The 26,174-nt window shown below is 40.0% G+C and overlaps 1 protein-coding gene across 8 annotated transcripts in view; it reads left to right on the top strand.

Moving 5' to 3' along the window:
• The first annotated feature begins 313 nt into the window (after nt 1-313).
• hpn (hepsin) overlaps nt 314-26,174 on the top strand; it is a 32,056-nt gene continuing 6,195 nt past the window's right edge. For 2 of the 8 annotated variants that reach the window (XR_009827789.1, XR_009827790.1), the window contains exons 1-7: nt 314-683; nt 9,724-9,836; nt 23,935-24,042; nt 24,150-24,191; nt 24,948-25,077; nt 25,145-25,264; nt 26,042-26,082. Coding sequence is in view for 6 of the 8 variants with exons in the window: in XM_062063527.1 (XP_061919511.1) it covers nt 9,800-9,836; nt 23,935-24,042; nt 24,150-24,191; nt 24,948-25,077; nt 25,145-25,264; nt 26,042-26,082 (478 nt within the window). In the remaining 2 variants the exon portion in view is untranslated. The remainder of the gene's footprint in view (nt 684-9,723; nt 9,837-23,934; nt 24,043-24,149; nt 24,192-24,947; nt 25,078-25,144; nt 25,265-26,041; nt 26,083-26,174) is intronic. The other 6 variants (XM_062063526.1, XM_062063527.1, XM_062063525.1 and 3 more) reach the window with 6 other exon arrangements.

Raw genomic sequence — 26,174 nt, 5'->3', positions numbered from 1 at the left:
TGTCTTTGCAGTGTATTCAATTAAAATTAAGTTGAAAAGGATTTGCAAATCATTGTATTCTGTTTTTATCTACGAAATACACAACGTGCCGACTTCACTGGTTTTGGGTTTTGTACATATGATGGGCAGTTAAGTCATGTACTGCCAATTTATTGCAGTTATTGTTTAGTCCACAACAATAGTTTCCCTATACAAACACCTTCATTAGCGGCATTTATTTGATCGTGTGCATTGTCGCAGGTGTGCAGCATCACTTTGTCCTGCCTGGTCTCGTTCCCAAATGTCCAGTAATGACGTCACCCATGCCCACCCTCTTCAGCGCACACACTCGCAGGACGACGGCTCAAAGCGACAAACCATCGGGTAAAAGTAACTCAAGACTCAACTTTCTTTGTGTGCAGTCTTTCAAATGCTGTTGTACTTTTTATTGAAAGCGGGCGCAGGTGGTTTTGGGTGATATAAAGTGATGAAAGCGACGTAGAAAAGTCGGCAACCATTTCACCGCTTGGCTGGGGTCAGTAACCTGTATGCGGATTACTGGAACAGAAGATAGTATTTAGCGTGCTGCGGAGACACACACGTCATTCCTTCACTACTTCCTCTGCTTTTTCACCAAAGTGGACTAAAAGAAAATACTTGTTTGGGTGTGAAGACGACGACGAGGTTCCATCAAGAAAAGTCAGGTGAGTTACATACAGCTTAAAACAGGCTTTTTTTTGGGTCTGAAGTCTGAAAAGAAACCATTGCTTCTACTGTTCGTAATAAATATATATTGTTTTAGATTTATCTTAAATACACTGTTTATTCCGTTTATAAGTATCTTATAGGATGTAATTCAGGAGGAGGGTGTCCAAAGTGTGGACCGGCTGCCATTTTTAGCCCATGGATAGTTTTCTACTGGCCAGCGGCCAAGGAAATATGTACGAAATAAACATAGCACATACAATGCTAATGATATCCTATCAGTAGACTTGAGATGATTTTGTGGTGCTTACCAAAAATACTGCAATATAGTCTGATTGTGCTCTCCTGTGAAAGTGGATGACGGCATACTTAAAGTGGAACCCACTTAAGTCGCTGACCCGTCTTTGTCCATCAACTCATCCGGTCCACTGTGTTATAGTGCCATAGGCGCCGATCTACATTTCTGCCAGTGGGTGCTCGGACGGGCGGTAAATCTGATGCTACTTTTCTGAGCATGCGCAGTTTTTGCTTGGTGGTGAGAAATAATTTGCCATCAATCCCACGTGGGTGCTTGGCATTGTCATTGACGCCTATGTATAGCGCTGCACGATTTTGAGATTTTTGTTTTACATACATTTGTCAACTGCTTTCTTACATGCATAAGTCAACTGCTTTCTTCATCATAAAAAGACAGAGCTATTTATTTCAGCCAAATAAGGCCCGGGAATGACACTAGACTATTTTGCGAGACTAACCTTTTTGACTGCAGATTCTTAAAAACATTAGCCCTATTTGTTTGTGCTCCTTTTGTATAGACCAGTTATTCTCAAATAGTAGGGCTGTGTGGCGCGATGTGATGCCAAAGGCCAGCTGCAGGCCATAGACAGACACGCCCGTCAGAGGACCTGGTATGGAAGTATTATTGTAGCCAAATATTTGGAAACGTGTATGTCAATCTTTGCACGTGTAATCCAATTCACGTATGTGTGTACTAATGTGTGTGTTTGTATATCGATCAGATTGTGTAATCAGATCCACGTGTGTTTTAAGTTGTCTGTCTGTATAATGATTTGTCTGTGTAATCGGCGTGTGTAAAAAACCCCCCCAAAAAACGTGAGACTTTTACGACACTTCAAATCAGCACAAATTTTTTTGTAGGTTCATTTGAATTTATATTTACCTTATTTATTACGTTTATATTTTAGTATGAAATGGTACAATTCAGTCCAAAAATATTTATAGTTTAAATAAGGATTACATTGTTTTTAGAATTTCAGGCAAATTGATGCACTTTCTTTTCTGTTACAGACTAAACACACACGCGCGGATCTGATTACACAAACACACAGATTGATTTACAGACATACACATTTGTACAGTCACGTGCATTGGATTACACACGCACAGATTGAGATACACGATTGCATATTTTGCTACAATAATACTTTCACACCCCGGGAACATGCTTTATCAGTTTCATGCAGTATCATGCGTCAAAAGCTGTGCACTCCAAAACATGTTCATTGCAGCCCTTTCATCTGACTTCCTCCATTTTTATGAAACAAAAACAAAATCCACCACAAATTGTTTATTTATTTTTGTTTTATATGGATGGATGTTACAATGTTTTAAAGAGGAACTGCACTTTTTTGGGGGGTGGGTAATTTTGCCTATTGTTCACAATCATTATGAAAGACATGACCATGGAGGGATTTTTTTAATGCATTCTAACTTGTATATAAACATAAATAAAACTCAGTTTACAGCGGAGCCAATGCATTGTCCTCTATTTTATCCAACTAATAACCATTCAAAAACCGCCAACAATACTCCATTTACATTTTGTAAATTGAGTATTAACCAAATATTAGTAATATTGTTATTATAAGCACTAACGCAGACATACTATTTATGGCGGTGCCGTGATCAATAGGCATGTGTGCAATTTCGACATGATCGACTGGTGAGGTTTTTCCTTGCTTCCTTGCTCCCTGGAAGTTTATTCCAGACCATTAATCATGCTTTTCACTTACAAACCCTGTTTCCATATGAGTTGGGAAATTGTGTTAGATGTAAATATAAACGGAATACAATGATTTGCAAATCCTTTTCAACCCATATTCAATTGAATGCACTACAAAGACAATATATTTGATGTTCAAACTCATAAACTTTATTTTTTTTTTGCAAATAATAATTAACTTAGAATTTCATGGCTGCAACACGTGCCAAAGTAGTTGGGAAAGGGCATGTTCACCACTGTGTTACATGGCCTTTCCTTTTAACAACACTCAGTAAACGTTTGGGAACTGAGGAGACACATTTTTTAAGCTTCTCAGGTGGAATTCTTTCCCATTCTTGCTTGATGTACAGCTTAAGTTGTTCAACAGTCCGGGGGTCTCTGTTGTGGTATTTTAGGCTTCATAATGCGCCACACATTTTCAATGGGAGACAGGTCTGGACTACAGGCAGGCCAGTCTAGTACCCGCACTCTTTTACCATGAAGCCACGTTGATGTAACTCGTGGCTTGGCATTGTCTTGCTGAAATAAGCAGGGGCGTCCATGGTAACGTTGCTTGGATGGCAACATATGTTGCTCCAAAACCTGTATGTACCTTTCAGCATTAATGGCGCCTTCACAGATGTGTAAATTACCCATGTCTTGGGCACTAATACACCCCCATACCATCACAGATGCTGGCTTTTCAACTTTGCGCCTATAACAATCCGGATGGTTCTTTTCCTCTTTGGTCCGGAGGACACGACGTCCACAGTTTCCAAAAACAATTTGAAATGTGGACTCGTCAGACCACAGAACACTTTTCCACTTTGTATCAGTCCATCTTAGATGAGCTCAGGCCCAGCGAAGCCGACGGCGTTTCTGGGTGTTGTTGATAAACGGTTTTCGCCTTGCATAGGAGAGTTTTAACTTGCACTTACAGATGTAGCGACCAACTGTAGTTACTGACAGTGGGTTTCTGAAGTGTTCCTGAGCCCATGTGGTGATATCCTTTACACACCGATGTCGCTTGTGGATGCAGTACAGCCTGAGGGATCGAAGGTCACGGGCTTAGCTGCTTACGTGCAATGATTTCTCCAGATTCTCTGAACCCTTTGATGATATTACGGACCGTAGATGGTGAAATCCCTAAATTCCTTGCAGTAGCTGGTTGAGAAAGGTTTTTCTTAAACTGTTCAACAATTTGCTCACGCATTTGTTGACAAAGTGGTGACCCTCGCCCCATCCTTGTTTGTGAATGACTGAGCATTTCATGGAATCTACTTTTATACCCAATCATGGCACCCACCTGTTCCCAATTTGCCTGTTCACCTGTGGGATGTTCCAAATAAGTGTTTGATGAGCATTCCTCAACTTTATCAGTACTTATTGCCACCTTTCCCAACTTCTTTGTCACGTGTTGCTGGCATCAAATTCTAAAGTTAATGATTATTTGCAAAAAAAGAAATGTTTATCAGTTTGAACATCAAATATGTTGTCTTTGTAGCATATTCAACTGAATATGGGTTGAAAATGATTTGCAAATCATTGTATTCCGTTTATATTTACATCTAACACAATTTCCCAACTCATATGGAAACGGTTTGTAGATAGAAGAAGGCTGAGGACGTACTCCGACAAGTTAGTACACTTTGACAACTGATTAGGATCTGAAATGGTGAGAACTACACAAAAAGACGCTTAGGTCCACCCGTCTTTAATTCACGAGGATTATGAGTCATTCTTCATCTAAATGGGAATATATGAACATCCTAGTAGTCGGCATCCTAATGACAGCAGACATTGCATAGTAAGTGATGTTTTATTATGTTTGTTGGCTGTCATAAAGTCTGCAGTGAGTAGTATTCAGTGATGTTAAAAAAAAGGTGAACGTCGTGATGCGTTTTTTAAATTAATATATTATAGTATTCTTAATATGATCAAATACGTAAATATTAAATGTTATTATAAATGTGCCTGTTACTACATTACATATATACTCATATGTTGTATATGAAACCTTAATGAAGGTGTTTAGATGGTTTAAGGGCTCTATAGGCAGAACCCATAGGCTCCATGATAAGCAGACTTTTGATGGCATTTATTTAATATTTAAAATGCTAAAAAAAAAATTAATCCATCATCATGTCTTTTACAATGATGTGAACGATAGGCAACATTCCAAAAAAGTGCAGTTCCTCTTTAAATATTGTTGTTGCTGATCATTTGAATTATATATATTCATTCAATACATAGGATTTCAGCAGGATCTACCCCAGTCTGCTAACATGCAAGCAGAGTAGTAGATTTTTGTAAATAGCTTTTATAATTGTAAAGGACAATGTTTTATCAACTGATTGCAATAATGTAAATTTGTTTTAACTACTAAGTGAACCAAAAATATGACTTATTTTATCTTTGTGAAAATATTGGACACAGTGTGTTGTCAAGCTTATGAGATGCGATGCAAGTGTAAGCCACTGTGACACTATTGTTCTTTTTTTTTTATTTTTTATAAATGTCTAATGATAATGTCAATGAGGGATTTTTAATCACTGCTATGTTTAAATTGTAACTAATATTGATACTGTTGTTGATAATATTCATTTTTGTTTCACTACTTTTGGTTTGTTCTGTGTCGTGTTTGTGTCTCCTCTCAGTTGCTCTGTTTATTGCAGTTCTGAGTGTTGCTGGGTTGGGTTTGGTTTTGGAATTGGATTGCATTATTATGGTATTACTGTGTATGGTTTTGTTGGATTGATTAATTAAAAAAAAAAAAAAAAAAAAAAAAAGATTTTTTAAAAATGAGAATCGCGATTCAAATTCGAATCAATTTTTTTCCCACACCCCTAGTGTACATGTATATACAGTGCAAACAGTGTATGGTGCAAAATGCACAGTGGAGGTCTGGTGATATGTTAAATTAAGGTGCATTCACTGCATAGTGAAGTAGATGTTATAATGTTGAGTTTGCAGTACTTATAGTCCATGGGGAGGGACGTGCACATGATAATAGAGGGGCAGGGGCTCAAAGTCAGAAAAGGGCAGGACATTTTTTTTGGTCCTTTACACCAGTGGTCCCCAACCACCGGGCCGCGGCCCGGTACCGGTCCGCGGACCGATTGGTACCGGGCCGCACAAGAATAAAAAAAAATTAAAAAAAAAATATATATATATATATATATTATTTTTTTTTATGAAATCAACATAAAAAACACAATATATACATTCTATATCAATATAGATCAATACAGTCTGCAGGGATACAGTCCGTAAGCACACATGATTGGATTTATTTATGTAAAAAAAAAAAAAAATTTTTTTTTTTAAATACACCCCCCCTCCCCCCGTTGACCGGTCCGCAGCTACAAAAAGGTTGGGGACCACTGCTTTACACAATATGGAAATTAATGTAAAATTAAATTTGCTAATAGGAAGCTAACTACTTAGCTGTGTGTCCTTTGTAGGTAAAAGTGATTGCCATTTCTTTTGTGTCAACAAATTATTGTCATAATGAGTTAATTCACATTATCATAGGCTTGGAAGACATGAAAAGCAACAAAACACTGGTTTATTATTAGGCTATTTATTGTTAAAGATAAACACTTTAATATTGAACATTGAACAGTGCAACAAGAACTTTGAAAAAAAATACAAAAATAAATACCCAAATGGAAAAAACTTAAATGTGAAAATCTGTCTTTCTTCCCTTAACTTGATGAAAACACCATCAAGTTGTAACTTATGGTCTTTCTCACTTAATGCTCAGACTAAACAACTGAAACGCAATACAGGGCCAAAAATATGGACCAGGGGCCAGTAGAGGGCTGTATGATGGAGGCCACCCATACCCAAATATGCTCCTCAATGTAAATTCAGGGCTTCCATGAAATGCTGTGAAATCATCAATTTTAGCCATGCATTAAGAGGTCTGCTACCCTTAGCTGCTTCCTGGCGCTCCTTCTCCTTCCTTTTCTGTATCCTTTCTTTTTTTGGCATTGTGCTGCAGGCATAATCAACATGAATCAAGTTTAAATACAGATGGTAATATTCCTAACAGAAAACCTACATCTTATATCCCCAGAATACTGAAATTATTATTATTATTATTAATAATAATAATCATTATTATTAATATTATTATTATTATTATCATTATTATTATTATTATTATTATTATTATTGTTATTATTATCACTATTATCTTTATTTATTATTATTATTATTTTGTTAACCCACACAGTAATAGCAAAGTCACAATAAACTTTATATCTAAACCTCTACTGTGAGAGGTAAACACAGTGCATTTTATTTTGAAAATTAACCCGGTATTTTATTTTGTATTTTGTACACTACTTCCTGTCCCGCACGATCCGCTCTGCTCTGTGCGGAATTGATGTGCCGTGCTGAATTGATGCGCCGTGCTCCGACGTCCGGCAAAAACAGAAGCTGACACATTGAATAATAGAATAATACAGCGTTTTTCTGAAATATTACCCATATTAGATGCTGAATAAGTGGACGGCGACTAGACCATAACATAACTCACAGGTTCAAGTTGCTCCACTGTCACGTCTCCGGCTCAGGGGCGCAGTTGGCTCTCTCTCCTCTCACTTACTCACTCACTCGCCCTCTCTCTCTCTCTCTCTGACGGAAGCAGCAGGCTCAAACAACCCCGTATTACAAGAAAACGTGGAGTTTTTGTACCGCTGTTTTTTTTTCTTTACATCCCTGACAGGAATTTATTAATGTTGTTTAAAGAAAAGAAAAAAAAACACACACACAGGCAGAGGGCACTTTTTAAGACGAGGCAAAAAAGGGCAGGTGTTCAAGCACCCATAGGGCCCTATGTGTGCACGTGCCTGTCCATGGGAAGTAATTGGACATCTGGTTGTGTGGGATCTATTTGACTAGAAGTGGTGTCCTGAGGACAACAGGTGAAACAGGTGGTGGGCGGGGTTAAAGGGATCAGAAGTGATAGTCTTCACTTTTTTAAGGCAGCTGGATTTGGAGATAATGTTATGCAGTGGTGTACTTATAGCAATTTTAGTGACAAATGCTGCTATTTATAGTCGCTGCCGAGAGTGGGTGGGTGGCGCAAAATTTTTTTTTTTCTTCCTCGGGTGGGCGTAACAGAAAATAATTATTAAGCACTAGTATAAACAGAGATATTTTTTTTTAGAATTTCATAATTTTGGCAAATAAGACAAAAAAAAGAGACAAAAATCAAATGTCCAATGCGGAGGATGCTGGTTTTTGGGAATGTAGAAAAAAGTGATACGTCTGTGGTCCCCGGTTAAGTTGAATACCCCTACCCTAAGGTGTCTTTTGATGAAAATTGTTGTCGAAATTGTATTTTCAACTTTATATTTATTGGTTAGCTGTGTGCCAGAACCCCTATACCCCAACCCCTGAATTAGGGCTGGGCGATATGGCAAAAAAAAAAAAAAATCCCGATTAATTTTTTCATATCGTCCGATCTCGATCAATATCACAATTTGTATTAAAAAAAAAAAAATTAACAAAATTGTCCCGTGCATGATTATACTGATTACCGCATCCCCATTGTTTACTACTGCACTATCTTGTAACAGAAATTTCCACCATGTTTGATAGAGGTAATATATATTAACAGCTGACAACTGTCATTTTGTTCATATATATAGTTGTGCTTACGAGAAGTGTAACAGTACAGGTAACCCACACTACGGTAAATACCTGGTTTTGCTTCTTTTTCGGTACGTTTAGTGGGGGTAAAGAGAACACATTTTTTGTCCACTCAAAGTTTTTTTGTTTTTTTGCTTGTCATCACAAACATTCTGCAGTAAACAAAGTATAATTGGTGTAGTGAATACTATAATACTTTTATTTCAAGTTAACATGTCTTGAACAACACTTTCAAATGGTAAAATATTATTTGTATTCTTTGATTACTTGTATACATCAGTGCTTCTCACCAGTGCTTTGGCAAACGGCAAGCAGTGACCCACATTGTGGAGTTTTTAAAACTCAAGTTTTGTAGTTTATATTGAATGAAAATACATCAAAGTGCAGTTTGAATTCAAGGTACCGGTACTGTAAAATGTGTACCAAAACATAACACATGTTTAATGATTATATCTGGAACAGAATGTTTTCTTTATCCACAAACAAACAAAAAGAACACAAAGTGTCTGTCTGCAGAGTTTTTTTTATACCCGTATATTGGTACTTTTGTGCTTGTTACTCCAACAGCAGGGACACATTTTTTTAGTACATATTAGAGCATAGAAGGGGAATCTTTGCAAACACATAAAAAGTCTGATTGAAAATGTTTAGATATAAAAATGCATTTTCTGATTAAATTATTGGGTGTGTTGATTCTCCCAGTTCGTGCCAATACAGTCACATAGACATTCTCTGAGTGCCTTCAAGGCAGGATTACTGGCAGATAGTGAAACTAAAGTCGCTTCTTCTTTTAAATGCTGTGTTTAAATTTCTATGCTAGTGTTAGTCATATTTCTTGATTTTGTTCTTCTGGGCTGCACTTCCAGCTGTGTAAGGGGACGAGGCACAACACGATTGAACAATAATTACGTCGTGAGGAGACTGACTTTTGCGACGCTGGAACAAAATGGTCTTTTGGAGAGTTTATGGCGTGGTATCATTTGCAATCCGGGAACACCTCTGGAAATGAACTTTTTAAAGACAGACTCAATAAATGGGTTTCTGTGGAGCAAAATTCAAGCAAAGTTTAAACCAAAGCATATCCAGTACAATTGTGTTTAAAATATAGATAAAAATTGTTGTGTACCATGTCCAAACTAAGCGGGGATAGGTTCCAGCTCACCCGTGACAATTATGGAGATATGTAATATTGAAAATGTATAGACTGATGTCTAATGTATAGAATTATATAATACATATAATGCAAGTGTATTTTAGAAAAAATAACTTGTACACGATTCTACTGCTATACTTGTACTACATTTTATCATTGTAACTTTTCTTTATTGTATTCATTTATTTCTTTATTGTAACATTACATGTTATTGTTTTAGCAGGATTTGGAGCAAAATAACAAATATAGGACAAGGACATCATCTTCAGTTGTCGTCTGCCATTTATTGTGCACTGATGTATGCTGAAAAAATTGGAAAAGAGAGCAAGATGGGTAAGTGTAAATATTACACAATCAAGCATGCACACCTTAAAATGCTTTGATGGTCAGGCTGTTTTTTGTCTGCATTTGGACAGTCGGTAGACATCAGTTCCCTTGACAGTTAACTATTAACTGATTTGTTCCAACCTAGCTGCATTGCCAGTATTTCTAAATTAAACATCCCAAACAAGATAAAGGGCATTTTATAAATGATTTATTGCCATCTGTTTTGTCAATAGGCCTACTCAAAAATGGTGGGATGAAATATGCTTTCTGGTGGTGCAGAGGTGAACAAAACTATGGCAAAAGCTTGCTTCAGAGAACCCATAAAATGTATATCACAGCACAGTCATTTTTCTTTAAACCACATTTTCAACCACAGCAAGCAATAACATGTGTCAGAGTGAACCCGTAAGGTATGTGTTGGTGATGTAGATATACTACTTCCTATTTTTGTCTTAAATTCCAGCATTCTTCTTAAATGTTCCGTGTTCTTAGTATCATATGCGTCTGTTAAATGTGTTGAACCATCACACATAAAGAGCAGGCACAGCTAAGAAGTGAAAATCCTTGTTTGAAAATTAAACTGATGTATACATATGTTTTACCTTTTGTTACTCACATGGACAGGTTCAGCTAATTATTCCTCAAAATGTCAACATGGTCATCATTCACCAATTAGTTTTTCTAGTCGAGTGAAGAACTGATCCAAGTACATGCAATGGATCATTGGTTGCTAGTTTTTTTTAAAGTTGAAGTAACCTGGTCAACAGTAGGATAGGGATATAGTCTATGCATGCTGTGCCTTGTTATGTATGGGAAAGTTATAATTCAGTCGTCCTTCGCTACATTGAGCTTCAAATAATGTGGCTTCACTAATTCGCAGATTTTTTAAAAACTTTTTTTCAAGCATATTTTATGTGTGTATGATATGTATTACAGTGTGGTATCTGTATCTATCCATTTTTTTCCATTCATTGTGTAAATCGATAAACTTCTGTTACTAGGTTAAGGGTAAACTCTACTAAATAACACAACCCTCTGAAACAACTAATCTTGCTGCTACTCTATCTTTACCACGACAATCACAAGTCGATTAACTCTTGGCAGAAACATTTTTGATGGACTTCATTTTCAACCCCTGCCTCATCAATAATACACATTGGTGAGACTTTATGTGAGCGAAGTCAAAAGACAATAGCGGAACTAAATGAGACTGCTTTCAGCTCTCAGCTATCAACGGCTGTCCTGGAAAAGTAGAGATGAACTCTCTTGATTTAAGATGGACTTCATCATTGACATCCATAACAGCTTTGGAATGACAATGCAGGACACGCATTGCTAACAAAATGGGATGCTAACAAGTAACAACAACACTAATGATTGTGTACGTGAATCTTGACCAAGTGTTTTGCAAAACAACACACGCTCGGGCTTTTAGAACATAGAAACCCAGTTTTAACTTAAAGTACCAATGGAGTGGAAAGACAAGTTGAAGCTACATTGAAGCTATTATCATATATATCTGATTTATGTCACCAAAAGACTTCCAAAGTTTGCGAATAAAGAGTTATGATTAAAACTATCAATCTCAGGGAGATTGCGGTGCCATTTTGAGAGATAATGAGGAAGCAGTCATGTGATCGCGTGACAGAGCAAGAGTAACCACAGATCCCTTCTCCGTCAACAACATTGCTAATCAAGAAGATTTTATGAGAGCCAACAACGATTACTTTGGGAAAAATGTTAATCCAGGACCTTATATTTTATGAGCCCGAACACAAAGAGGATGAGCAATAAGTTTTAGAAGCTGACTGCTACCCGAATGCCGCTTCGTTGTGACACTTGCATCCACAGCAGTGCTGGGTAATACACATACAAACTAACCATATTAAACCATAATAAAACAAACACTTACTGTAATATTTCCATTCTCGCTGTGATTCCGACCGACAGGACGCTCACATAATTCAGTTTCGATGAAGATTCAATCATGATCCTCACAAAGGGTTAAAAAAAGTTGCTGCGACAAGCGTCTTTTTGTGTCTTTTTCGCCACCCCGGATGTGAAAGTCGACCAGCCTGTCGGTCCATGGCCATATTTGTCTACTACATGTGAGAGATGCATGAATTATAATCAAAAATGTACTTTTAGCAGGTTTGAGACACCGCAAAAGCAGCCACAAGCTACGTGTGTCGACAACAGCAGCGTAAGCTAGCATTAGCTCAATACTATTGATACGCCGCTAAAATAGTTTGTCTGCGTTGGCGCTTATAGTAACAATATCCATCATATATGATTAATTTTCAGGTCACGACATGTAAATTCGAGTATTGTTGGCGGTTTCAGGATGTTTTTAGAAAGGGTATATTGAGTGCAACAGAGGACATTGATTTTTTGACTCAATTGTTAGCTATTTATTTACGATTTTGAATGTCTAAAAATCTCTCTTTCAAATTTTTGCATATTTCCAGTATGACTGATCTATTAATATGGTCAGAGTGCAGAAGTGTTACTCCAGTGATGTAGAATCTACGGAAATGACCAAATTCTCATGAAACTCTAATCTGTGTTTGAGCAGGCTACTCTATGAATACATGTTGTTGTAAGTTATACAAATAATATTTATTATTGGGGTAATTGAGTCCCCAATAACTCTTCTTAAGTTTAAAGTATCATTGTAGCGACTACCTTTTTAAACGGGGTGAGCACTATGTCTGGTCCCCTCGTCTGTTTTGGCCACATCCATCTTTTTCTTCACTTTCTTCCCTGGTGTGTTACCACTTTTTTCTTATTAGTTCCTGACTCCACAGCTTTGACAGCCTTGCACACTTCATCCCATTCAACATGTGTGTTATGATTAGAGCATGCAACAGCAGCACACCAAACTAAATCAAAATGAGGTAGACCCAAACAAAGCATAAATGGCTCCTAACTATATTGCATACAACATAAATGTATGAAAATATGAATAATATTATATAAATGTGAGCCTTGACTTCCTATCCTATTGTGTTTTCAAAATAACTTTGTTCTCAGGATGAGTATTGTTTTTGGTACAAACCGTACAATGTCTCTTTTCCTATTTAAATTGGAGTGAATTTATGTTGAGTTAGGCCAAACCTTGTTTTTGAAGGACAAAATACAAATAAAGGATCTTCCTGGTTTTCTAGTTTGTGCTTTAAAATCTGTTTCCCGAAGTGCAAATGTTAGTGATTCTAAGAGTTCAAATGGATATTAACTGTTGACTAGGCAATGGGCTTTCATGTAGCTTACAATACTGAAAAAACATCAAGCCTCCATGAAACCTATGGCACATTTTCAAAGTCAAAAATTCAACACCTTCTTCCTGTAATCTGTGTTTATAGAGAAAACCTGATTTGCTGATGCATTTCTGTCATAGTGAACTATCCCAGACAACCAACCATCTCTTTTTGAGATGAGGGATTTAAAAATAACAGAATTAAATAGATCTTTAGTATGGAATCTGAAAGCACATAGTACCTCAGCAGCTTCAAGCATTAAAAAAGACCCATAGAAGTGGTCTCAGGTAGAAGAGTACAATGGAGTTATTGTTCTGTCTTTGCCTGTAGTTACTAAAAGAGATGCTTTGACGGAAAAAGAATGTTTCAACGCGTGACAGTTTTTGTCCCTTTGGGATATCAATGTTGATTTCAGAGCTATGCCAAAGCCAAAAAACACAAAGACTAATGTCTTTTTTCCCCCTCAAACATGTTTCATCAATCTGTGGTGGAAGGAAAAAAATATTATATTATACAACAAGTATTGCGTATATATATATATATATGTCAGGTGTATTTATAACGACATGGCTTCCCACACTTGAAAAGGAAGGACTCGATGAGGCTCAGGATTTCACTCGTATTTCAGTTTATTAACTGGAATCTTGGAAGGTGAAAAACCTTTAAACACACAAGAATAAAAGCTTTTAAATAAAATACAGCATTTTGCAACAAACAAAGTAAGTACATTAACTCAGGTATTTTATAAAGGTAAGTACATTTTTAACATTAATTAATACACATTAACCAGCATTTCACTTAACTTAATTAACTTAGATTAATAAGGTAAATTAGGCATTAAATAAACAGAAATATAGTTCACATGTTAGAACCATCTACTTTTAAAGCAACGTGTTTTACCTTAAGTTTTAGCCTAAATTATTTTATACAGACTTTAGACATGAATTTCTACAACAAGTTTAACTTGACACTTCTCTATTAATTCATATGAAATCAAGCATTTTAAACCAATATTACTGTAGTTTTTAACATAAACACTTTTAACAGAAATACTATTTTTATACATGAATTAAATGTTTTACTTTGCCTTTTAATAAAGCAAAATCCACTCTCTATATTAATATACTTCAAATTACATTTACAAGGCTTTAAGCGCCCTAATTGCCCATTTCTTGTCTCTACAAGTAAAACAAATATTTGTGGTGAATAAGATAAAGAAAAGAAACAAAATAAGCACCAATTGTACCTTATTTAACAGTTCAATTATCTAAATAAACATTCTTCTGAAGTTGAGCTCTGCCATCAATCACAGCGCATAAACTTCAACAGTCGGATCATGATTAAACAGTCCAGTGGAAAGAGGTGAGCTCACCGGTAGTCCGTTTGGTTTGAGTCCTTTTTCCCATGCGTTTGTGAAGTGCTTTCGTGGTTTTAGTGATCGTCTCTGTCTCTGCTGCTCTCAGCTCCGTCCTGCACACTGAATGAAACGGGTGCATTTGTTTGCTTTGTCCTGTCTGCGCTGCTCATCAGTCTGATTGCGCTCACCTGCTGGAGAGCGCACCTGGTGAGGCGCGCCGCGGAGCAGCGCTTCTGCTGTGACGCGCATGCAGCGCTTCTGCTGTGACACGCATGCAGCGCTTCTGCTGTGACGCGCATGCAGCAGCACAGCCGCTGTCACACACACACCTTCAGCCGCACCTCCAGGCAGATCGCCGCAACACCTCCCACTCGATCTTTGCAGTGTAACCTGGAAAGATCGCACCTCTCAGGCGAGCTGGTCTCCCCTGACCTGATCCTCCGCCGGGATGAGGACGACAAGGCGTCGGACGTCTCGATGCAGTATGGTGCCCTGGAAGTCCTTCTCCTTAGACCTGGACTCTTTAACGACAGGGTTTGGAGTCTTCACCTGAACGCACCCACTTGGAGAGACTTTCACGTGGACATCTCGGACAATGCCTTTGGGATCTGCGTTCACACTGACAACTCTTGCTAGCTTGAACTGACCCCTCAGTGCATTTTGGTCGCAGAGCCACACTATGTCTCCAATGGCAGCATTTCTTTCAGCAGTATGCCATTTACTGCGGATGAACAGGTTTGGACCTGCGAGTTGGCTCCAGGACTTCCAAAAGTAGCTGACTTGCATTTGAATCTCTTGCAGCCTTTTGAAGGGGTAAGTTGTGTAGTCGAATGTTTTGAAATCTCCACTTTGTGTGGCTCGACCAAGCAACAGGGTGTTTGGAGTGATGTATTGGATGCCGTCCTCACGGTACTGGACTCTAGCGTCGATAGGCCTTTCGTTGGCAAGGTTGGCGGCCAGCTTGAGTACAGTCAGGAATTCACTGAAGGCAAGGCCTTCTCCTCTACCAAGGCTTTGTAGAGCTCTTTTGGTGATCTTGACAGCAGCTTCGGCGGCACCGTTTCGGTGAGGTGAATCGGCTGGAAGGATTCTCCACATCCAGTCGGTCCCATTCCTGGCAGCATATTCTTCTAGTGATCCTTTGTTTTGTCGTCTCAGGTAACTGTACATCTCTTCAAGGACAGGTTTTGCTCCAATAAAGTTCGTACCTGGATCGGACCAGATCTTCTGAGGATGGCCTCGGACAGAAGTGAACCTCTGGTAAGCAAGTAGAAAGCTCTCCGTTGTTAGCGTGTTTGCCAGTTCGACATGGATGGCTCGGCTGGACATGCAGCAGAAGAGCACGCCCCATACTTTCATGCTCACCCTCCTCTTGACATCATCCTTCACTTGGTACGGTCCGAACAGGTCGACAGATGTGAATTGAAATGGTGCAGCCGGATTCGATCTCTCCTCAGGCAAGTTTCCCATTATTTGCTGGCAGGTCTTTGCTTTTGCTTTCTTGCACACGACACACTTGTCAACAACTTTTTGGGCAATAATTCTTCCTTTGATGACCCATGCTTTCTTTCGCATCCGCAGTGTAGTTCCTGCCACTCCTTCATGTCCCTCACTGTGTGCTTCCCGGGCTAGGAGGGTGGAGATCCAGGCCTGGAACGGTAGCAGGGGAACAGCTCTGTGGTCTTCTCTGAAGGTCTGGATCCTGCCACCACACATCAGGAGTCCGCTTGTTTGGTCCTTGTAAACAACCAGTCTGTCTGTTGTTGTGTTTGGAAAGTGTACGCCCTCCTGTGCTGCCAAGCATAGGTCTCTGAACACATCTTCTCTTTCGTTCACAGTGATGACACCAGATGAAGGTACTGCCTCCCACTTTTCTTTATCGCCGGGGCACAGGAATTTCTTTACTGCTCTCCAAGTCCATACTATTGTCCCGACCAGCCGTCTTAGATTGCTGAAGCGCCTTTCGTCCAGTAGCTTTTGGACTGCTGCTGCTGCAGGTGGTCTTCTGAATCTGGACTCTGTTTCTTGGACTCTTTTTGGGTCCTGTGCTTTCTGTTGACTTCGGGTGAGTACGGCGACAAATGTTTTCTTCTGTATTTTTGTGATATTGTCTCTTGCTTGTGCGGCGACGTCTTTGGCTGATTTCTTCGGCCACTCACTTTCAGGAAGTCGAAGGAACTTTGGACCTGACTGCCACTCGGATTCCTCAATTAAGTCATTTGGACTGGCCCCTCTGGTTATGATATCTGCAATGTTCTCGGGCCCTGGAATCCACCACCAGTCTTGGACATTTGTGCTGCTTTGGATCTCGCCGACTCGGTTGGCAAAGAAGGTCTGGTAACCATAACTCTCCCGCTGGATTGCGCCTAGGACGGTCTGACTGTCGACGAGATGGTACCACTTCTCAACATCGATTCGGCAGTGTCTCTGGAAGTAGTTCTTCAACCGGGCGGCAAAGACTGCTCCACACATCTCCGCCTTCACAGGGTCACCCTTGTGGTCGAGAGGGGTCAGCTTGGCCTTAGATTCAACTAGCCTCACAACAACACCATGGCTGCAGCTCCAGCGTAGGTACAGCACAGCGCCATATGCGTGCTCACTGCCATCAGAGAAGGTGATGCCACTTGGTTTTGCACGTGGATTTGGTGGTGTCAGGGGTCTGGTGAATCTGAGTTGGCTCAGCTCTGCATAGTCTTCTAGGAGCTTTATGGCATCTTCTCTGAGTCCTTTGGACAAGGCGGCATCCCAGGTGTCTTCTATGCAGTACATGACTTTTGCTTCTTGAAAAGCTCTTCGGATGAGGATGGCTCCCTTCTGCTTTGCAGGAGCCACGAGGCCGAGTGGATCATAGAGACCAGAGACTTGGCTCAACAGTTCTCTTCTGGTGAATGGATCTGGGGTTTGTCTTCTTACTTCATCTCTCAGTAAGTCCTGACCAAGGCGCATTTTCCTCTTCTTCTTGGAGAAGTTCACTGCAACCATGACATGTAGTGTGTCATCCTCAATGGTGTAACCAAGGCCGAGGGCTTTGTTATCCTCTTCAGTGAGCTGGTTTGGCAGGATCATGGTCTTTGACTCCATCTTCTCACCTCTCGGCCCTTTCCTCCCACTTTGATCGGAGTAGACCCAGGGCTTCATGATGAATCCTCCAGCTTTAAGGATCTGTTCGATGTTGGATGTGAGGAGTTTGAGGTGCTGGAGGTTGTTGTGAGAGGTCAGGATATCATCCACATATGCATCTTCCTCTATCACACGTTTCTCTTCTTTGAAGTGTTTGAATGAAGGCAAGTTGGCGGTCTCTCTCATGGCGACTTGGGCTATGCAACCAGCAGGTTTGTCTCCCATGTTGACCCTTGTTATGGCGAAGTCTTCTATTTCAGCCTTTTCAGTGTCACGCCACAGGAACCTGTGCAGGTGGACCTCTCTCTCTTCCAACCAGACAGAGTTGTACATCTTGCGGATGTCACCGAGGGCAGCAAAGACACCAGCTCGGAACCTCAGTAGGACAGCTCTGATTGGGTTCAGGATGTCAGGACCTTTGATTAGTATGTCGTTCAAACTCAGGCCTCTGTACTTCTGGCTGCTGTTCCATACTAGCCTCACTGGGGTGGAGACTGAATGTGGATTTGGTGCAATCAGGTGACTTATGTACCACACTGGCCCAGTCCAACTCTGCAGAACCTCTTTGGATAGCTTCACTGCAGCTTTGCGATGAAGCATTTCATGGACTTGTGACATGTAGGCTGTCTTCAACTCCGGTTCCTTTGCCAGCTGCTTCTCTGTCCTGAGGAATGTGGCTTCAACCGCTCTCCTGTTGTTGGGTAGAGATGCTGGATCTTCTGTCCAGGGATACTTGGCATGCCAGTGGGGATCAGGGCTGTGATGGTCTCCATTCACATACATCAACCCGTTCTTCACTATCTCCATCTCTCTTTCTTCAGCCAGTGTCATTTCTTTTCCCCCGGGTTGGCAATTCCCACAGCGACATCCTCCACATCTTGGCTCACAAGCAGCTCCAATACTTTCCCACTTCCACCACTTCAGAAAGTCTCTGCTGCTAGTGGCTGTATTGGACTGGGTGTGGGGCTTGTCGGGAGACTGGCAGGAGATTGGATCTCTACAGATGAGTTCACTGTATTTGACTGCTGCAGTTCTCATGGATCTTGCGAAGTGTGTCTTTGATGTGTGGGCCATTAAGGTGACTTCTTCAAAGAGGTCCGGGTGTGTGCCTCCGATCGTCTTGCCGAGGGGGCCGTCCCAGAGCACAAGGTTGCCAACAGAACGAACCTTCTGGGGTACTAGCTGGCCTTCCTTGTGGCTGATCAGGAGTTGCACCTCTTTGGGTCTAGCAAGGTCTCTTAGGGGAACATCTGGGAAGATTTTCTGTAGCTTAATAGCTGGAACATGTCTGTGAAACTCTGCAATCTTATCAAGGCCATAGCAGATTAGTTGATGTGACCTGAGGGTCCCTCTCGGAGTGTTGACCCGAATCTTGAGGAGGTAGCGCTTAGTTGCAACAGACACCTTCATCCCTCCAACGCCGTAAACCACCAGTGTCACATCTTCACCTCTCAGGTTCAACTTGCTGGCAGCTCTATGTGTTATATAGTTCGTGTCTGATGCCAGGTCGATGAGGGTCCCAATTCTCTGTCCATCGTTGGCAGTGACATCAAAGAGCATCAGGATCACTGGATACTCATGCAAGCCATTTTCCTCTAGAAGACCTCTTTCAACTGCTGTGGTGTTGTATGCTCTGGATGTGACGTTGCAGAAGGTGTCTCGACACTGCTGCGCCAGCTCAGGGGTAAGCCTGGATAGGAAGTCTTTTTGAGCTTCGGTGTATCTTTTCCCCTCAGCTCTCACTGGACTGGATTTAGGTGTTCTTTGGGACTGGGGTCTGGCAACTGGACAGAGAAGGTAATGGTGTTGGTCTTTGCACTCTGGGTTCCCGCACAGATACGTGGTGTTTCTGCAGGGGTCGCTGCTGTGGACCTCGAGACATCTCTTGCAAGCACCGAGCTGTTGTGCTGCATCCCTCTTCTCCGATGGCTTTAGGTTGATCCTAAACCTTCTGCAGAAATAGAGTCTTCTTCTGTGCTTTGGGTCACCACAAATGATGCAGCCTGCTGTTTCACTGCTGGACTTGGCTGACTTTGTTCTGGCATACTTGATGAGCTTAGTCTGCTCCTTGGCGGGTTCAAAGACGTTGCTCAGTTGATCTAGTTGCTCATATATAGATTCTTGGGACTTTAGGAATGTGATGAGCTTGTCGAAGCGGTTCTGGGGGTTAACAGTGTTTCCTCTGTCAGCAGCATAGGTGAGCCAGTCTTTCTTCAGAGTTTCTGGGAGTTTGCTCTCGATGGATCTAATCACCAGTGGGTTCTTTAAGGCGTCTGCATTATCCAGTTCGTTTAGATCATAAAGGGCCTTTTCCACAGTTTGGATGAGCTCTACGATTTTTCTTGGATGGCCGCTCCTGGCTGATGGTCTTGCTTGTAGCTCTTCTATGATCTCAAGAGCAATGCTGGCTTGGTTCCCAAACCGGTTTTCCAGGACTCTGAAGATCTCATCTGCTGAGCTGTACGTTGACAGACGTAGTTCCCTGGCCACCTTTTCATCAAGGCTATCCAGTAGTTGGAATTTCTTAACCTCTGAAGATCCGGTTGGTTCACCTTGCTTCTGCAGAGCCTCCCATTCCTTCCTCCATCTGTAGTAGTTTCGCTGGTTGCCGGCAAACTTTGGTAAGGCTGTGGCCTTTAGCTTTATCGCTGCCACTGGAGCTGAGCTGCGGGCTGAGATGGGCTGGGGTCCAGCGTCTTTCTTTATACTTGCTGCTTGGATGAGGGGGGCCTTCTGTGACACCAGCTTGGGAAGGACCACCTCGAGCTCTCTTAAACGGTAATCAAAGTCCTTTTTCTCGGCAAGCGGAGCCCAGTGGTTCCAGTTCTGGTGCGCTTCCTTTGCCTTGTCCACCAACTTCTGTAGGTGGGTCAGCATGAACTCACAAGCCTCCAGAGTTGTGTCTGGCTGGAAGGAGACGTTCCTGAATTCGGCCTCTGCAACTTGTAGAGCCAGGGAAAGTTCCTTTTCTCCATATGTGGTCCAGAGCGTCTCTCGGATTAGGAGTTTGACTTCTTTCGTCTTCTGCTCACATTCTTTCTCCGTCTTTGCTATGTCGGCTTTCTGGGGGTCGCTCAGCTCCTCAGCGTCTGCCATGTAAGCGGCTTCCACTTCTTCGTTTGCCTCGAAGACACGAGAGCTCTCTAGCATCAGCTTCTTGAAGTTCTCCTGTAACTCCTCCTTAGACATCTCTATGTAGGTTCTCGTAATGTTGTTGGCAAGGCGGGAGAACTGTCTCTTAGCTGTGGTCCTCTCCACTTTCAGTTCATCTGTTGGCTTTGGATCAGCCATCTTGCTCTCTTTGGCTGACAGACAGCAGTCTTTGTCCTCCAGGCCCCAGGTGGAGTGTCCTCCCTCTCGGTGGTGGCCGCAAGTGGAGTCTTTTGCTGGTCACAGACGGTTTTTCACTGTCAGGTGTATTTATAACGACATGGCTTCCCACACTTGAAAAGGAAGGACTCGATGAGGCTCAGGATTTCACTCGTATTTCAGTTTATTAACTGGAATCTTGGAAGGTGAAAAACCTTTAAACACACAAGAATAAAAGCTTTTAAATAAAATACAGCATTTTGCAACAAACAAAGTAAGTACATTAACTCAGGTATTTTATAAAGGTAAGTACATTTTTAACATTAATTAATACACATTAACCAGCATTTCACTTAACTTAATTAACTTAGATTAATAAGGTAAATTAGGCATTAAATAAACAGAAATATAGTTCACATGTTAGAACCATCTACTTTTAAAGCAACGTGTTTTACCTTAAGTTTTAGCCTAAATTATTTTATACAGACTTTAGACATGAATTTCTACAACAAGTTTAACTTGACACTTCTCTATTAATTCATATGAAATCAAGCATTTTAAACCAATATTACTGTAGTTTTTAACATAAACACTTTTAACAGAAATACTATTTTTATACATGAATTAAATGTTTTACTTTGCCTTTTAATAAAGCAAAATCCACTCTCTATATTAATATACTTCAAATTACATTTACAAGGCTTTAAGCGCCCTAATTGCCCATTTCTTGTCTCTACAAGTAAAACAAATATTTGTGGTGAATAAGATAAAGAAAAGAAACAAAATAAGCACCAATTGTACCTTATTTAACAGTTCAATTATCTAAATAAACATTCTTCTGAAGTTGAGCTCTGCCATCAATCACAGCGCATAAACTTCAACAGTCGGATCATGATTAAACAGTCCAGTGGAAAGAGGTGAGCTCACCGGTAGTCCGTTTGGTTTGAGTCCTTTTTCCCATGCGTTTGTGAAGTGCTTTCGTGGTTTTAGTGATCGTCTCTGTCTCTGCTGCTCTCAGCTCCGTCCTGCACACTGAATGAAACGGGTGCATTTGTTTGCTTTGTCCTGTCTGCGCTGCTCATCAGTCTGATTGCGCTCACCTGCTGGAGAGCGCACCTGGTGAGGCGCGCCGCGGAGCAGCGCTTCTGCTGTGACGCGCATGCAGCGCTTCTGCTGTGACACGCATGCAGCGCTTCTGCTGTGACGCGCATGCAGCAGCACAGCCGCTGTCACACACACACCTTCAGCCGCACCTCCAGGCAGATCGCCGCAACAATATATATATACTGTATATATACGTATATATATATATATACTGTATATACGTGTATATATATATATATATATATATATATATATATATATATATATATATATATATATATATATATATATATATATATATATATATATATGTATATATATATATATATATACGTATATACAGTATATATATATATATATATATATATATATATATATATATATATATATATATATATATACACGTATATACAGTATATATATATATATATATATATATATATATATATATATATATATATATATATATATATATATATATATATATATATATATATATATATATATATATTGAACATGCATGTTAGGTTATACAGTATATATATATATATATATATATACGTATATACAGTATATATATATATATATATATATATATATATATATATATATATATATATATATATATATATATATATATATATATATATATATATATGGAATAGCCTTCATTTCTAAGAACAAGAATAGACTGTCAAGTTTCAGATGAAAGTTCTCTTTTTCTGGCCATTTTGAGCGTTTAATTGACCCCACAAATGTGATGCTCCAGAAACTCAATCTGCTCAAAGGAAGGTCAGTTTTGTAGCTTCTGTAACAAGCTAAACTGTTTTCAGATGTGTGAACATGATTGCACAAGGGTTTTCTAATCATCAATTAGCCTTCTGAGCCAATGAGCAAACACATTGTATCATTAGAACACTGGAGTGATAGTTGCTGGAAATGGGCCTCTATACACCTATGTAGATATTGCACCAAAAACCAGACATTTGCAGCTAGAATAGTCATTTACCACATTAGCAATGTATAGAGTGTATTTCTTTAAAGTTAAGACGAGTTTAAAGTTATCTTCATTGAAAAGTACAGTGCTTTTCCTTCAAAAATAAGGACATTTCAATGTGACCCCAAACTTTTGAACGGTAGTGTATATATATATGTATATATATATATATATGTGTATATATGAGACATCATCCACGCCGAAAGTCTTGTGTGATGTTTAAAGTAATTGCTTTTAACACAACAGTGTGGGAGAAGGGAGTTCTTGTTGTTAAACGTCACAGTATACCATACAAAGCAATTATCATAATTTAGATACATTTGTCTTGGACTCAGCAACTGTGCCATGCGTGCTTTAACATCCACAGTGACATCAAACAATACAACTAAACAGGCATACTAGCTCAACAAAAATTACATAACAGTTTTATCCTGGTCCCGGCATTCCATTTTCACACAGGCGCCATTCCGCCTCTTTGACAATGCTACGGCCCCCGAAGCTGGAAAAAATTGGGTTCAAAAAGTATTTTTAAGTTAATAAATTAATAAAAAAAATACATATTCTCTGGTCCCTTGACCACTCAGCAGCAGCACTCAGGTGTGCAGCTGTGCAGTCATTCAGTATGTGCATGCAGGACAGTCATTGCACTACATCTTAGTTTATTTAACAGTCTGTTCTTGCATTAGACTTTAGACTATTGATCAGTGTCATTTGCAATTCTCCCTTGCGCCAGAAAAATATTCTGTTTTTTTTTATTGTATGTGCGGGTCAAAAATATTCCATATCAAGTACTAGCACTCTGACATTATTTCATTTACTCTAAACTTTGTGAATGTGTCATGACATTTATTGCATTTTGTAGTCCTGCCATATTGAGCCTTCTAGTGTAGTGTACTGTAGTTTGTGTCTCTGTATGGTCAGTCATCTAATGTGTGTGTGTGTGTGTGTGTGTGTGTGCAGGGAGTAAGGGGATCTCCCTCACCTGTATATTAACCCCTTGCCGGGTGATGGGTGTGTGTGTGATGCTGATGACCTTGGCAGCCATCGGAGCAGCAATCTGGGCCGTAGGTCAGACACGTAATCACACACATGCACCATAGAAAATACACGCTGCACAACTTATTTAAAAAATGATGCACTGCCTAATGTCTGCTTTTCTATTTTTTCCCCTGTAGTTTCATATTGCACTTTGGAGGAAGACACAGGATACTACGATGGTGATTTTTTTTCCTACTACGACTGATTGAAGGCTTCTTTCTGCACGGTGGCTCATTGGTTAGCATGTTGATCGCACAGTAAGAAGGTTGAGGGTTTGAATGTCCTTTTAGGCATCTCTTTGTGGAGCTGGCATCGGCTCCCTGTGTGAGCGTGGGTTTTCTCCGGTTACTCCATCTCCTCCCACATTCCAAGAACATGCATGTTAGGTTAATACATTGCTTCTCAATTATTTTCTGTTGCGCCCGCCCGAGGAAGAAAAAAATATTTAGCACCACCCCACTCTCCACCGTGACTATAAATAGTATATTTTGTCTATAAAATTGTTATAACTATACCTCTGCGTAACAGTGTAATTGTATTAACATTAACATTAATTATTAACACACCGGCCTTTTCTCGTCTCCCACCGGGGTTACATTGAAGCCAAGTGCTACATACTCTTTGTCCTATTCTGGGACGAAAAAAAAAGCAGGTTCCCCGAGGTCACGTGCGCCTTCCCTTACATTGGGGCCTGGCCCACTATTTGAGGAGTACTGGGCAATTGGAGAGTCTACATTGTCCATAGTTGTATATGTGAGTGTGGATGGTGCCCTGTGATTGACTGGAATAGGCTCCAGCTTTCCCGTAACAAAAATGAGGACAAGCGGTGTAGAACATAAATTGCTACCGGTAAATGGATCCTTTTATCATGTCATTGCAATAAAACACATAAATCAATGATTATCCAACTAACATGTTGATTTAATTACCAACAGTCCAAGTTAATTCTGCTGACCAACATCTCAGAGTGTTTGATTCCGCCCAGAAGAGGTGGCGTCAAGTGTGCTCCTCCTCAGCCAATGAGATGCTGGCTAGCATCAGCTGCGAGGAAGTGGGCTTTGTCAGGTGAGAAAATGTAAAAATGCATTGAAATCTTTGAAACCTAGACATTATTAATGCGTCTTTTTTTCAGTGTGGTGAATTATTCAATCACGTCTGTGCCGGATGCCGGTGGTGAAGGTGGCGAGTTCTTCTGTGTCAGGACCAACGAGTTGAGCTATGGCAAGAAAATCAAAGACTCTTTGTTCCCATGGTAACGCACACTGGCACCTCAATTTGATAGTGTAAACTGTTTTATGCCAGGCTAAAATTTTACCCCTTTCTTTCTATGGAAATAGAAATAATAAATTCTTGCCTCTAACTGTTGTCATTATTAAAGATTTGTCAAATGTACAGGGAATTTAAAAAGCAATATTTTAACATTATTCTTTCTCTGCCATACAAGTGTACTTGTAAACCACTGTAATTAGTAAAATGTAAAATCAATAAAGGGCCTGATCTAATAAAGGTTTGCGTGTACTAAAACATGTGCAAACTTGATAGCGCACGCAAAGCTGATCTACAAAGTGGATTGCACCACTTATATCAGTAAAATAGAAAACGCAATCGATTTAGCCTGTTTGTCTTCATGTAAATGCAGAACTAATGCCGATTATCAGAACACCCACAATATGGGAGGAAGAGATGCAAATATAATAAATGTGCGTGCAAACTGGCACAGTTATGCTCACGGCTCTGAGAAAGATTAGACCACCCACAACACGCCAATAGTACACAATATTTTATAGTTTGCACACGCTGTTTAACGCATGGTATTTGGATCAGGACAAAAGTCTTTCGTGACAAAGGCGTAAGGCAAGGGTGCAGATTCACTGTAACATTCTCAATTTCAAAAGTGTAAAAGAAAGTAAAAAAAAACCTGCTTCAACTCAGAATGGTAAAACAATTTCTAGTCTTATTCGAATTGTATCACTTCTGGTGTTCTGCTTTAAAGGTTACACTGTGCTTTAAATTATCTCTTTCATTTCAGTGACTGTGAGAGCAAGGAGGTTCTCACATTGTTGTGCCAAGGTAAAATCTTAGCTCGTATATTTATTTGTTGTTCTCGTATGTTCAATTATTCCACTTATACTTCATTCCAAAATCTATTTTCTTATCCTTGC

Source organism: Entelurus aequoreus, linkage group LG11 (assembly GCF_033978785.1).
Source record: "Entelurus aequoreus isolate RoL-2023_Sb linkage group LG11, RoL_Eaeq_v1.1, whole genome shotgun sequence".
Classification (NCBI taxonomy): Eukaryota; Metazoa; Chordata; class Actinopteri; order Syngnathiformes; family Syngnathidae; genus Entelurus; species Entelurus aequoreus.
Note: the sequence above shows the minus strand (reverse complement) of the source record. Positions and strands in the feature narration are given on the sequence as shown.